This window comes from Dendrobates tinctorius, unplaced genomic scaffold (genome assembly GCF_039654945.1).
Source record: "Dendrobates tinctorius isolate UK_male_01 unplaced genomic scaffold, ASM3965494v1 ptg000016l, whole genome shotgun sequence".
Lineage (NCBI taxonomy): Eukaryota > Metazoa > Chordata > Amphibia > Anura > Dendrobatidae > Dendrobates > Dendrobates tinctorius.
In genome coordinates, this window is record NW_027361684.1 from 65783102 (window position 1) to 65797247 (window position 14146).

At 45.3% G+C, this 14146-nt stretch overlaps 2 protein-coding genes across 4 annotated transcripts in view; both read left to right on the plus strand.

The window, feature by feature from the left end:
- The window catches only part of LOC141080600 (acetylserotonin O-methyltransferase-like), a 109091-nt gene extending 106663 nt beyond the window's left edge, over positions 1-2428 (plus strand). The window contains exon 8 of one of the 2 annotated variants that reach the window (XM_073565936.1): positions 2024-2161. Coding sequence is in view for 1 of the 2 variants with exons in the window: in XM_073565935.1 (XP_073422036.1) it covers positions 2024-2235 (212 nt within the window). In the remaining variant the exon portion in view is untranslated. Of the gene's footprint in view, positions 1-2023 lie in introns of both variants that reach the window. The other variant, XM_073565935.1, reaches the window with a different exon arrangement.
- Positions 2429-9856: 7428 nt separating this feature from the next.
- Positions 9857-14146, plus strand: part of LOC141080602 (acetylserotonin O-methyltransferase-like) — a 141596-nt gene continuing 137306 nt past the window's right edge. For both annotated transcript variants that reach the window (XM_073565938.1, XM_073565939.1), the window contains exon 1: positions 9857-11669. The gene's annotated coding sequence lies outside the window, so the exon portion shown is untranslated. The remainder of the gene's footprint in view (positions 11670-14146) is intronic.

Here is a 14146-nt window from a genome sequence, read left to right on the forward strand (position 1 = left end):
TTAAACAAGGAGTACCAACAATTTTGACCACGTGTGTGTTGTGAGTTCATTTTCCCCTCCATCACTGAGGCCTGGTGAACTCCCTATTCTAGTGAAGGAAGGTAGTGAGCCTGATTATCAGGCACCTGGGACTAATGAAGACGATTGGCTGAGTGGAGTCACTGACTGGATTTAAGGCAGCCTACGCCCTTTCTGCCCTGTGGGTGATTTCTCTGTGGACTCTTGGACACCAGTCTGATTCCTGCTCTCCTAAAGCTAAGTTTTCTGTTTTGCCTTTTTGCATCTAAGATTTGTTTTTGTTTTCTTGCTTTTTGGATTCTGCCACTCCCTGCTGGAGTGTGCAGTGTTCCTAGAGCTCTGTCTTCTGAAAGTACCTGAGTGCTGATTTAGTTTTTGAAGCTTAGTTGCTTCAGGGCCATTTTTATATCAGCTTGTTGGCTTTTGTCTCTGTTAGGGTTTTGGCAGATTGCAGACAGCAGCCTTCCTATCCGTTCCTATCTAGGTAGTTTTTGGGCCCCGTCTTTGCTCAGCCTGTCTTTCTGTCTGTGTAAGTGCTTTCATCTTGCTTCACCGTCATTATATGTGGGTTGCCTATTGCTTTGGGGTCTGCTCTGGGGCAGTTAGATTTCCCCTTTCCTTCTTTAGGCCTATGTATCTCTCCGGCTGTGATCGAGGGGTCTAGGTCATCGTAGGAACCCCCCACGGCTACTGCTAGTTGTGTTGATAGGTTCAGGGGTCTGCAATCTGACAGTTGCCAACTTCTCTGGTTTTCAGGACTTAGCTAGCATTTCTGTTTTTGCCTCCTACGGTGACTCAATCATAACACGTGTGTATGTTTAGTAGCAAATACATCAGACTTGCTAGGCGTCAGATTCCTGTCGCCGCACAGCAGGAATCCCGAGCCTTGCATTCGGCAGTCTCCCATTCCTCTCCGGCTGTAGAGGAGGCTGCTCAGCAGACTCGTCGATCCTGGCGCTCTGCTCAGATCAGGTCTGTGGGTTTGATTGCTGCTGCCACCTCTGGTCCAGCTATAGCAACGCATGCTGGTCAGCAGCGAGCTACTCCAGGGAATAAGTCCTCCTTTCAGTCCACTGAGCATGCCCGTGGGACGATCTCTCATTGGAGATTGCAGGTCCTTCTCCAGCTCGGATTGGACTGTCAGGAAGGTCCCGGAAGGATGCTGCTATAAAAGGTTAATATAGAGAAAGATTTAGACCATGTGGAGTGAGTGTTGTATGCATGTATGAATGTCTCTGGTGAATGACTCATTGGAAACCCCTACCCTTGGTACGCATGTGTTGTGTAACCTAGCCTGCTAGCGCCCAGGCTGAGGTCCAGGTAGAGGTAGAGTCAGAGACTGGCATCAACATCCACCGGTGGCTTTGTCTGTACTCCACAATGCACATAGTCTGCATTCCTCTGTGGTCAGTGTTCATTAGAGGCGTCTGCAGGTGCGACGCCGCAAGCTCAGTAGGTATAGAGGGACTCAGACTTCGTGTCCTTGAGGCTGAGTTCTGTGACCACATAATGAGCGCTCTCTTGCCGAGTGCTGTGAGTTAAACAGGCTCCAGCATTTATGTTCAGCGGTAGTGCGGCTCTGTGTCGTAACAGAGTTCGCTTCTGTTCACACTGGGTGACGTTAACCCACGTGTGACTTTTTGTATACCGCTTTATACTTCCGACATTACTAAGCAGCAGTTTACCACCCCTGCACGGTGGACCCTGGGCTGCGAACGCACCTTCCTATTATTTTATTATTTGGTGCGTTCTGCCAGCCCTAACAAGACTATTAGATATCACAATCTTTGGACTTCAGACACAGCTAACACTTTTAATGTTTTTGATATTATTAATAAGTAAATTGATATGACATTGATGTGATATGTTATTAGTATGTACACTGATAGCTTGATATGTTAAAATGAGCTTATTGTTACAACCAGAGATAACAATCAGAACATCAGACGATTCTTGGTTTACATTTGGGATAATAATTGCCACTATCTCTCTCGGTAATCTTTAGGCGGTGGAGTGCTGCTAGTTGAAGTCCTTCTAAATGAAGACAGAAGTGGCCCAGTGACTTCCCAGCTCCACTCACTGAACATGTTGGTCCAGACAGAAGGCAGAGAACGGACGCCATCTGAGTATACCAAGCTCCTTACAGACTCTGGCTTTAGGCACGTTGAGGTCAAAGCCACTGGAAAGCTGTATGATGCAATACTGGGAAGGAAATGAATCTAAGGGGCATCTTCTTATGTCTGTGATTTTAATCTTTTTTAATTTGTAATTTATTCTCCTAATGTTGAATAAATGTAATAACATTTTATTTAGACACATATACAGTATTTCACATAGTCATAATTTTAAGGGCTTGATTTATTTTACTCTGGATTTCTCCTGCTATCTTAATAAATATCTAGAAAATGTTGCTAGAGTTTCAAATGTTATTAGCTGTTTTTTTTAATATGGATGGATGAATGGCTGGATAGATAGATATCAATGGTGCTATACAAGTGAGTAAAATAAATAAATGGTTAGATATTAGATACTGTAGATAGATAGCTGATTAGATAGATACGGGAGATAGATAAACAGAATGAAGCAGCATGAATAGTATGTTGCAGGGTGCATGTCTTTAGGGTAAGTTTACACTGGGCTTTTTTTCTGCATTTTTTTTCTGCAGCAAAACCTGATTTCTTGGCAGGAAAGAAGCTGCGGCAAAATCGCAAGTATTGAAGTCTTTTTGTTGCTTTTGTGTGCTTTTTTTCATGGGCTTTTGGGGCTATCTTGTTTCTCTTTGTGCATGTTAATAAAGTTGATTGCCCTCAGAGAAAAAAAACTACTTCCTGTAGAACCATACCTTTAGATCCTTTGAAAAGCCGGCAATTCATGTGCCGGTTCAGTATAATCACACTGACCGATTAGAATAGATATATATATATATATATATATACAGCTCTAGGAAAAATTAAGAGACCACCAGATCAAAACCCTGTCATGGGCAGCCCATTCTCCAGACCTGAACCCCATTGAAAACCCCTGGAATGTAATCAAGAGGATGATGGAGTTACAAGCCATCAAACAAAGAAGAACTGCTTACATTTTTGCGCCAGAAGCGGTGTGAAAGACTGGTGGCAAGCATAACAAGATGCATGAAAGATGTGATTAAAAATCATGGTTATTCCACAAAATAATGATTTCTGAACTTTTCCCGAGTTAAAACATTAGTATTGCTGTTTCTAAATGATTATGAACTTGTTTTCTTTGCATTATTTGAGTTCTGAAAGCACTGGGTTTTTTTAACCATTTTTCTTTGTCAGAAAAAAATATGAAATTTATTGCTTGGAAATTCAGAGACGTCAGAAGTTTATAGACTAAAAGAACAATTTACATTTTACTCAAAACTATACCTATAAAGAGAAAAATCAGACAAACTGAACATTTAGCAGTGGTCTCTTCATTTTTTCAGCTGTATATATATTACATAAATGGAAGAAAAGCCGGCAATTCATCTGCCGTGTACTGTAAAATCACAGCAGGAGCCGACAGGATAGAAGAGATGGATTACGCACAGTAAATACATATAGAATAGATATATAAATCGATGTCAGTGACACATACAATTAGTGCAGTGTGTATGCAGCTTGCTGTACATGTATTTAATTATTAAAAGATCATTTTTCTAAAAAAAAATGGCGTGGGCTCCCACATAATTTTCTTAACCAGCAGAGGGAAAGCCAACGGCTAGGGGAAGATGTTTATAGCCTGGGAAGGGGGTAATGCCCATGGAGCTTCCCAGGTTTTTAATACACCTAAAGACTGAAACACCTAAAGACTGTCTACTGTTATATATTTTTTACAACAGAGTATTTTTGCACGGTTATCATACTGTTTTTTGTTTGTGTTTCAGTCTTTAGGTGGTGTGAACAGTTTCTTACTGACCTGTTCATTCTTGTGCATGTCTCATGTGTTTTTAATCCACTAATTTCTTGCTTATTATTTTTATTTATATAGCGCCATTTATTCCATGGTGCTGTACATGAGAAGGGGTTACATACAAAGTTATAGACATCGTTAACAGTAAGCAAATTTATAATGACAGACTGGTATGGAGGGGAGAGGACCCTGTCCTTGCGGACTTACATTCTACAGGATAGTGGGGAAGAGACAGAAGGTTAGGGGTGCAGCAGCTCTGGTGGTGATAAGGCGGCAGCTCGGGTGGTGGTGAGGCGGCAGAATGGTCATTGCAGGCTGTAAACTTTCCTGAAAAGATGGGTTTTCAGGTTCCATTTGAAGGATCCGAGGGTGGTGGATAATCGGATGTGTTGTGGCATGGAATTCCAGAGGATAGGGGATATCCGGGGGAAATCTTGGAGGCGGTTGTGTGAGGAACGAATAAGTGTGGAGGAGAGTAGGAGGTCTTGGGAGGATCGAAGATTACGTGAGGGAAGATATTGAGAGATTAGTTCAGAGATATAGGGAGGGGAAAGGTTGTGGATGGCTTTGTAGGTCAGTGTAAGTAGTTTGAACTTGATTTGTTGGTAGTAGCGAGGAGAGAGGTGGATTAGTCGGGCAGCAGAGTTGAGGACAGACTGAAGTGGTGCAAGAGAGTTAGCAGGGAGGCCACAGAGGAGAGTGTTGTGGGAGATGATGAGGGCATGTACAAGAGTTTTAGTAGATTGATGGCTGAGGAAGGGACGGATTCTGGAAATATTTTTGAGTTGGAGGTGACAGGAGGTGGCAAGAGTTTGGACGTGTGGTTTGAAGGACAGGGCAGAGTCAAGAGTTACTCCGAGGCAGCAGATTTCAGATGCGGGAGAGAGTGTGATGCCGTTTACCATAATAGATGTATCGGCTAGGGAAGATACATGAGATGGAGGAAAGATAATGAGTTCAGTTTTGTTTACATTGAGTTTTAGGAAGCGAGAGGTGAAAAAGGAGGATATGGCTGATAGACACTCCGGGATTCTGGACAGCAGAGAGATGACATCTGGGCCAGAGAAGTAGATCTGAGTGTAGTCCGCATACAGGTGGTACGGGAAGCCATGGGACTTTGAGTTGTCCTAGGCCAAGAGTATAGATCGAAAAAAGTAGGGGTCCCAGGACAGAGCCTTGGGGGACTCCAACAGAGAGAGGGCGGGATGAGGAGGTAGTGTGGGAGTGGGAAACGCTGAATGTGCGGTCAGAAAGGTATGAGGAAATCCAGGACAGGGCAAGGTCTTTGATGCCAAGGGAAGAAAGAATCTGTAGCAGTAGGCAGTGGTCAACTGTGTCAAAGGCAGAGGACAGGTCGAGAAGGAGGAGGATGGAGAATTGTCTGTTAGCTTTGGCTGTGAGTAAGTCATTAGTAATTTTGGTCAGGGCAGTTTCAGTGGAGTGGTGGGGGCGGAAGCCAGATTGGAGGATGTCAAGGTGGGAGTTAGATGAGAGGTGGAAGGAAAGTTGAGCATGGACATGCTGTTCAAGGAGTTTGAAAGCAAATGGGAGCAGCGATATGGGGCGGTAGCTGGACATAGCATTTGGGTCAAGGTTTGATTTTTTTTTGAGGATGGGTGTTATGGTGGCATGTTTGAAAGCAGAGGGGAAGGTACCAGAAGATAGGGATAGGTTGAAGAGATGGGTTAGGGCTGGAATGATCATGTTAGTGAGGTTGGGGAGCAGGTGGGAAGGGATGGGGTCAAGTGCACAGGTGGTGAGGTGTGATTTGGAAAGGAGGTGAGTAAGCTCTCCTTCAGTGGTGTTGGAGAGGGAGGTTATGAGGGAAGGGCAGAGGTCTGGTATGTGGAGTGGTTGGGGTGGTGGAACTGTAATGGTTTGCCTTGTTTGGTCGATCTTGCTTTTGAAGTAGGTGGCCAAGTCCTCAGCAGAGATGAGGGGAGTAGGAGGTGGCAGTGGTGGGCGGAGGAGAGAGTTAAATGTGCAGAACAGTTGTTTTGGGATAATGAAGATACAAGGTTTGTGAAATAGGTCTGTTTAGCAGAGGTGAGGGATGATTTGAAGGCAAGTGTAGCTTGTTTGAAAGCAGTGAAGTCATCTGGCAGGCGTGTTTTCTTCCAACACTGCTCCGCGACCCTGGATGCTTGTCGAAGTTTTTTGGTGAGGTTGTTGTGCCAGGGTTGCCTATTGATTTGTCGCACTTTGTCATGCATGAGAGGGGCAACTGAGTCTATGGCTGATGTGAGGGTGGCATTGTAGAAAGTGGTGGCACTGTCTGTGTTGTGGAGTGAAGATATGGAGGACAGAGGTAGAAGAGAGTCTGAGAGTCTGTGAGTGTCTAGGTGTGCGAGGTTTCAGCGAGGATGTGCTAGTGGCTGGACATGGAGGGCAGGTGAGAAGGACAAGGATGAGAAGGTGAGTAGATGGTGGTCAGAAAGGGGGAAGGGAGAGGTTGTGAGGTTAGATAGAGAACAGAGGCGGGTGAAGATGAGGTCTAATGTATGTCCATCTGTGTGGGTGGCTGTGGAGGACCACTGAGTAAGTCCAAAGGATGAGGTAAGTGACAGGAGTTTGGAGGCTGCTGGCTGGTGGGTGTCAATGGGGATGTTGAAGTCCCCCATGATGATTGTGGGGATGTCAGCAGAGAGAAAGTGGAGGAGCCAAGTGGAGAAATGGTCGATGAAGGCAGTGGCTGAGCCCAGTGGTCGGTTTATGACAGCCATTTGGAGATTAGAGGGAGAGAACCTTGAAAGAATGGTGGATAAGGAAGGGTGGGGGTGGATAGGGTTGAAGGAGCAGTTTATAGAAAGGAGGAAACCCAGTCCTCCACCATGTCTGTTGCCAGGGCGAGGAGTGTGGGTAAAGTGGAGGCCACCATAACTCAATGCGGCCGGGGAGGCCGTGTCAGGGGGTGTCAGCCAGGTCTCAGTGAGGGCCAGGAAGGAGAGGTTGTGGGAGGTAAAGATGTCGTGGATCACATGAAGCTTGTTGCAGATGGAGCGAACATTCCAAAGCGCTCCAGAAAGAGGGTGTGGGGGGTGGGGGTCAGTGGCACAGGTTTTAAGTGTGAGGGATTGCGGTAGTTTCTCTTAGCGTGAGAAAGATAGGGGTGAGGATTAGTGGAATATATGAGGGGGTGCCAGGATTGGGGGATATGTCACCAGCAGTGAGAAGAAGCAGAGAAAGGGAAAGCAGGTGGGTGATGGAGAGTGATCGTCTTGTATTGTATTTTAGTAGGAGAGGTCTGAGGTTGAGGAGTATGTCTGCAGATGAAGCGAGGTGGGGGGGTAAGAGAGAGGGGGAGATAGTTATTTGGTTCAAGGATGCAGGGGTTTGGGGATGGCGAAGGAGAGTGAAGATGAGTGGAGCAAAAACGGTGATGGCAAATGTGAGTATGGTTAAAGAGCAGGGAAAAAAAATAGCAAGTAATTTAAGAAAGCAGTGGTTAGTCTTACCATCTGACCGATTTCTGGACTATTTCTGGTATATTATGCAAGCCTTGCCCAGCGTGCCCATAACGTGCAGCACCTTTCTGAATCCTGCTCATGTCGGTATTGTTCACATGATCAGGTTTTAAATACATTAGATAGGACTGCTCCAAGAAGGGTTACCGTGACATAGTGGAGTGTCTTCGTATACATTTTTTACAAAAAACATATCAACTAAATACCCTGTTCTTGTTATCATTTTTTACTAGCACTGGCTGTTTACTGTTATATATTTTTTACAACAGAGTATTTTTGCACGTTTGTCATACTGTGTTTTTTGTTTTTCAGTCTTTAGGTGGTGTGATCAGTTTCTTACTGACCTGTTCATTCTTGTGCATGTCTCATGTGTTTTTAATAAGCTAATAACTGTAAGATACAATATTGATAAGCTCCAGGAAGACATCCAGGCCTCTCTTGAACCCCTCGACTGAGTTCGCCATCACCACCTCTTCAGGCAGGGAATTCCAGGTTCTCACTGCCCTAACAGTAAAGAACCCTCTTCTATGTTGGTGGAAAAACCTTCTCTCTTCCAAACGCAGAGAATGCCCCTTATGACCATCACCTTCCTTGATATAAACAGATTCTCGGAGAGATATTTGTATTGTCCCCTTATATACTTACACATGGTTATTAGAGCGCCCCTCAGTCATCTTTTTTCTAGACTAAATAATCCTAATTTTGCTAATCTCTCTGGATATTGTAGTTCCCCCATCCCCTTTATTAATTTTGTTACCCCTTATGTACTTATACATGGTTATTAGATCGCTCCTCGGTCGTCTTTTTTCTAGACTAAATAATCATAATTTTGCTAATCTCTCTGGGTTTTGTAGTTCCCCCATCCCCCTTTATTAATTTTGCTGCCCTTGTTTGTACTCGCTCTAGTTCCAGTATATCCTTCCTGAGCACTGGTGTTCAAAACTGTACACAGTACTCCATGTGCAGTCTAACCACGGATTTGTACAGAGGCAGTATAATGCTCTCATCATGTGTATCCAGACCTCTTTTAATGCACCCCAAGATCCTGTTTACCTTGCCAGCTGCTGCCTGGCACTGGCTGCTCCAGGTAGTTTATCATTAACTAGGATCCCCAAGTCCTAGTCCAGTTCAGATTTTCATTCATTCTTGGAACGAACAAGATGGCAGCATTACAGATTTATCTTTTTCCATTTTTCAACAACTTTCTCTTTTTAGAATATGGATTCTGGTTGGAGAGTAATGCTCAACTTGTCTCTTCAGAATTCACTGTAGATGTTTGACTGGTTTTACATCAGAAGGCATATTTGGCCACTGAATCACTTTTTCAGAAATACAACAGTGGCATTAGTTGTGCGTTTTAGATCGTCATGTTGAAAAATTACACATCTACCAAGGCCACAGAGTGATCATAGTTAGTGATGGGTGAGAACTAAAATGCTCAGGTGCTCGTTGCTCGGGTCAAGCAAATTGGAATGCTTGGCTGCTCGACCCCAGCAACGAGCCCAATGTAAGTCTATGGGAAGCATTTTTCCAGCGGTCCCCCCTGGCGGTCTGCAGAGGGACTGGAAATTGATGGGAACAGTGCTCAAATGACATGGGAACAGCATGGAGAGGACCCCTGGAAGCAATTCTGACTCCCAGGTCACTGCTGTGAATAATATTGTCAGGGTCTTACACCACATTTACAGACTCACAAAAAAACATACAAAAATGAAATCAAAATGAATTTTCCTGGGAAATATGTTAAGGAACATCCTTTCCAGGGTATTAACTTGTATATAAGGCAAAATAAATAACCAAAAACAAAAATGCTCCTTCCCACTTGGGCTATGTTCACACGTAGAGTTTTTGATGCCGATTTGAACTTTAGCATTGCTGTCAACAAAGATAAATGCATTAACGGGGAAATGTCATTTTAACATTTTACAACCTTTATCTGGCCTTGTGGTGTGTGACACATCATCAGACACATCCTGTTTCATTTATGAAGGAGGGACTCTGAAAGTCACAAAACCTATTTTTATAGGGCCATCAGGCGGCCTTCACTATTCTTAGAGAGCCAACAGCCAGCTATGCTTTGTTGTTCCCATTAATAAAGCGTGGGTCTCCTATACTATTATTGCGTATGCAGTGAGTGGCAGGGCTTCCCAAAATTTGAATGCACCCCTATACCCCTTTGACGAGACATACAGGAGGGCCTCATGAAAAAAATGGTTCCATGACAATTGTGTACAAGATAATTGTGTACGGACAATTGTGTACAGAAAATTGTGTACAGGCCAATTGTGTCCAAGGCCAATTGTGTACAAGGACAATTGTGTACAGGGCAATCGCCTTGTACACAATTGCCTTGTACACAATTGTCATTGTACACAATTGGCCTGTACACAATTGTCTGTACACAATAGTCCGTACACAATTATCTTGTACACAATTGTCCTGTCACCGAAAAAAATGTTCCCTTTAATAGGAAGTGGGTCTCCCATAGTGTTTGTCTATGCAGTGAATGCAAGGGCTGCCCAAAATTTGGATGCATCCCAATACCCCTTTGATGAGATTTACAGGAGAGCCTCATAAAAAAATGTTCCCATTAGAAAGGAGCGGGTCTCCTATACTTGTAATGCCCTTGCACTAAGTGTATTGGCTGACAAACATTTACCCCTGGGGGTATACATCAACATACTGTATACCAATTATTTTTTACGGGCATCATAAACAACCTTTAAAAACATGATGTGGGTGTTGCCTGATGGACCACGGACACCCTGGTGATATAGCGTTTGTGTAGGATGAGGAAAAGGAGGAGGACAACAGCAAATAGGTCAAATGAGGAAGCGTATACCCATGTATGGGTGTGAAGAGGTGCATGGGAATAGACCTCCCAAAAAAAGACACTGCATTTGAGTTTATATTACGCTGCTATCATTTGCTGGTATTGAGAAGTCTGGCTCAATCCAGCCCTTGTTCATTTTTATAAGAGTCAGCCTGCCAGCATTTTCAGTGGACAGGCGGATGCGCTTCTCAATTATAATTCCAACAGCGGCACTAAAATCCCACTCTGACAAAATGCTAGTGGCAGGGCAGGCCAGGACCTCCAAGACATAGAGAGCCAGTTCATGCCACGTGTCCAGCTTGGATACCAATAATTATAAGGCACAGAGGAATCACAGACGACGTTGGTACGGTCAGCAAGGTACTCCCTCAGGATCTTCCCAAAAATCACAACTTGTGAGAGTACCCCACACCCCAGGGCCTGTGCGATGGGAGGGTCTGAGAAAACACACCCAGAACTTTAACAGTGTTCCTCTGCCTCTGCTGGATTGGAGTTGAGTCTCTCTTGCCTGTACTCCTTGGTTGTGCAACAAACTGAGACCTCTGCCGCCAGAGTTTTTAGTCGGGAATTTTTTTAATAATTCCGCAACAAGGTCCCCCTAGTAGTGCCCCATTTTAGTAGACCTGTCCACCTCGGGAATAAGAGATAGAAAGTTCTCCTTGTAGCATGGTTCTAGAAGTGTCACCAACCAGTAATGACTGTCAACCAAAATTTTGAGAACGTGAGGGTCACATGAAAGGCAGCATAACATAAACTCAGCCATGTATGCCAGACTGCTAACAGGCAAGACTTCCATGTCCTCACCAAGAAGATGACTGACCATGCTCTCCTCCTCCTCTTCTTCCCTGTTCTCAGGCCATCCACGCTGAACAGATGGTATGACAGTTGCACAGGTAGTACACTCTATAGTGCATGAAACTAGCTCCTGTTCTTCCACTTCCTCATTGTCACCCAATCCATGTAGGGATGAGATGAGGCTGGGCTGTGTGTAATCACCCTGTATGGTTCCTTGCTCCATCTCATTGTGCTCCACCTGCAATGCATCCTCTATGATTGAGATCAGAGAGTGTTTCAGAACACAGAGAAGCAGGATAGTGATGCTAACTATGGAGTCATCGCCGTTCACCATCTTGGTGGAGTCCTCAAAGTTTTGGAGGATGGTACATATGTCTGACATCTATATCCACTCCTGAGGTCTTACGTGTGGAGTCTGAACTGAATACAGACAGCCTTGTTGATTCTGCCCTCTTCTGCTCACAAATCCTTTTCAATATCTGCAGTGTAGAGTTCCAATGCGTGAGGACATCACAGACCAGTCGGTGAGCCGAAAGCTGCAAGCGCTGCTGAAGCACGGCAAGAGCGGTGGAAGCTGTAACTGACTTTATAAAATGTGCGCATAGGTGGAGTACTTTGACAAACAGATCCAACAGATCCAGGTAGGTTTTGAGAAACCACTGAACCACGAGGTTAAACACATGGGCCAGGCATGGTACATGTGTGAGCTAGCCTCACCTCAGAGCAGCCATCAGGTTCTGGCCATTGTCACACAAGACCATGCCTGGCTGTAGGTTTAGCAGTGTCAGCCACAGATCTGACTGCTCTCTCAGAGCTGTCCACAACTCTTCACCATTGTGCGTTTTGTCATCTATGCATATTAGCTTCAGCACAGCTTTTTGCCGCTTGCCTGAGGGCGTGCTGCAGTGCTTCCAGCTTGTGACTGATGTGGTCATGTAAGAGATGGAGGCTGAAGGAGAGGAGGAGGTGCAGGATTCGTAGACTGTAGGGGCAACCCTTATTGACCTAGGGCACGCAATCCTCGGCGGCGGGATGACGTGTTCCATCCCAAGGTCCGACTGCATCCCAGCTTCCACTATGTTAACCCAGTGTGCCATCACTGACATGTAATGTCCCTGCCCACAAGCACTTGTCCACATGTCCATGGTTAGGCTTTTCCAGTAACTGCATTGTTGAGGGTACGGCTAATGTTGTGGAACACATGCTTGTGTAATGTGGGGACAGCAAACCAGTAGAAATAGTGGCGGCTGGGAACCGAGGAACAGCCACCACCCTCAGGTTGCGGAAAGCTTCCCTCTCCACAAGACTAAAAGGCAACATTTTGAGGGCAAGCAGTCGTGAAATGTGTGAATTTAGTAGTGTGGCCTGTGGGGTGTTGGCTGCACATTTGTGCTTGCGTTCCAAGGACTGGGGTATGCACAACTGAATGCTGCGCTGAGACAAAGACGTGGATGTGCTTGTTGATGGTGCTAGTTGAGTGTGCACAACAACAGGTGCAGGGCAGGAGGCATGTTCATATGCTCCGTGGACAGGGGATTGGCTTGCATGCACAACAGCGGAAGAAGCAGTGGTGTCACCTGCAGACTCTGTTCCTGGACTCGGGTTCAGCCCACAAAGTTGGGTGCTTTGCTGCCATGTGCCTGATCATGCTGGTGGTGGTCAGGCTGGTAGTTTTTCTACCCCTGCTGATGCTGGCCTGGCAGGTGGTGCAAATGGCCTTTTTGGGGTTATCTGCTTCTTCCTGCCTGTTGGGTTGCTATGCCTCCCTCCCCTAGTGTACTTCTGTCCTTGCTCTGCATTTCTTCCTGCCAGCTTAGGTCAGTTACTATATCATCCACCACCTCCTCTTCCACTTCTGCACCTTGGTTCTCCTCCTGACTTTCTGGCAATTGTGTCTCATGATCGTCCACCTCTTGTGACACTTTCCCACCGTTGTCTTCATGTGACCGTGGCTGCTCAAATATTTGGGCATCGCTACATGCGATCTCCTCTTGACTCGCTTCAAGTGAACCGGACGAGAGGCCCAAATCTATAAATGGAAAAGTGAACAGCTCTTTGGAATGTCGAAGTGTGGGATAAGTTGTCTCCGGGCACTTGGCATGGTGGGAGGAAGGAGGATCAGAGTGAGGAATATGTGGTCCAGACTCATGGCTACTGAAACTCTATTGTGTGGAAGACAGGGTGGTGGTGGTGCTGGTGGCAAAGTGACTAGAAGCATTATCCACTATCCAACCAACCACCTTTTGACACTGCTCTGGGTTCAATAGTGGTGTGCTGCAGTCCCCTAGTAATTGGGACAGGAAGGTTGGGCGAGAAGATGTGGGTGTTAGTTGTGGCACAATTTCAGCTTGCACACGGCCAGGGCCTAGGCCTGGGCCTCTGCATGCACCATCACATCCAGTTCCCTGTCCCTTGACATGCACTTTTCCCATTTTAAATGAAGGACAATATTTTCCACGTTCACTAATGGCTGAATTTGGAGCCAACTTATATGTGATCCGTGTGATGGACAAACCACAGTTTAAAATATCTGACCTGTAGGTAACTATTTTTACCAGCAAACTCGTGTGAATAATTTTGCTAACACACTGCAACAAAATGTAAAGGGAGGCCAGAAATGGCAGAATTGTGAGTGCACATTTTACCTCTGATCTGTGTGATGGACAAACCACAGTTCTAAATAGCTGGCCTGTAAAAAAAAATATTCCTGGCCTCTGATACCTACGTCTATGTCTACAAATATCTGTAATATCAGCAACAGCAGCAGACAGAACTGGAATGGACCCTCTTGCTATATGCGCTGCAGTCTGCCACATACACTGCCTGCCTAGCACTGATATCTATGCAGCTTTATTAGTCCTCAGAAGGGCTGTTAGTTGAGATAGATATTTGTATGGTATACCCATTCTAAGAACCAAGCAAATCTCTCCCTAGCTCAGCAGCAACTCTCCATATACTGCGTGATTCCATAGTAGACTGTGACGAGCATGGCGGCGCTAGGTCTGATATCGACCTGATGACGCTGTGCGGCCAGCCAATCACTGTAATGCCACAACCAACATGGCTGCTGCATTACAGTGTGTTACAGACGATCCTTGCATGTTCATTGGCTCTCTAT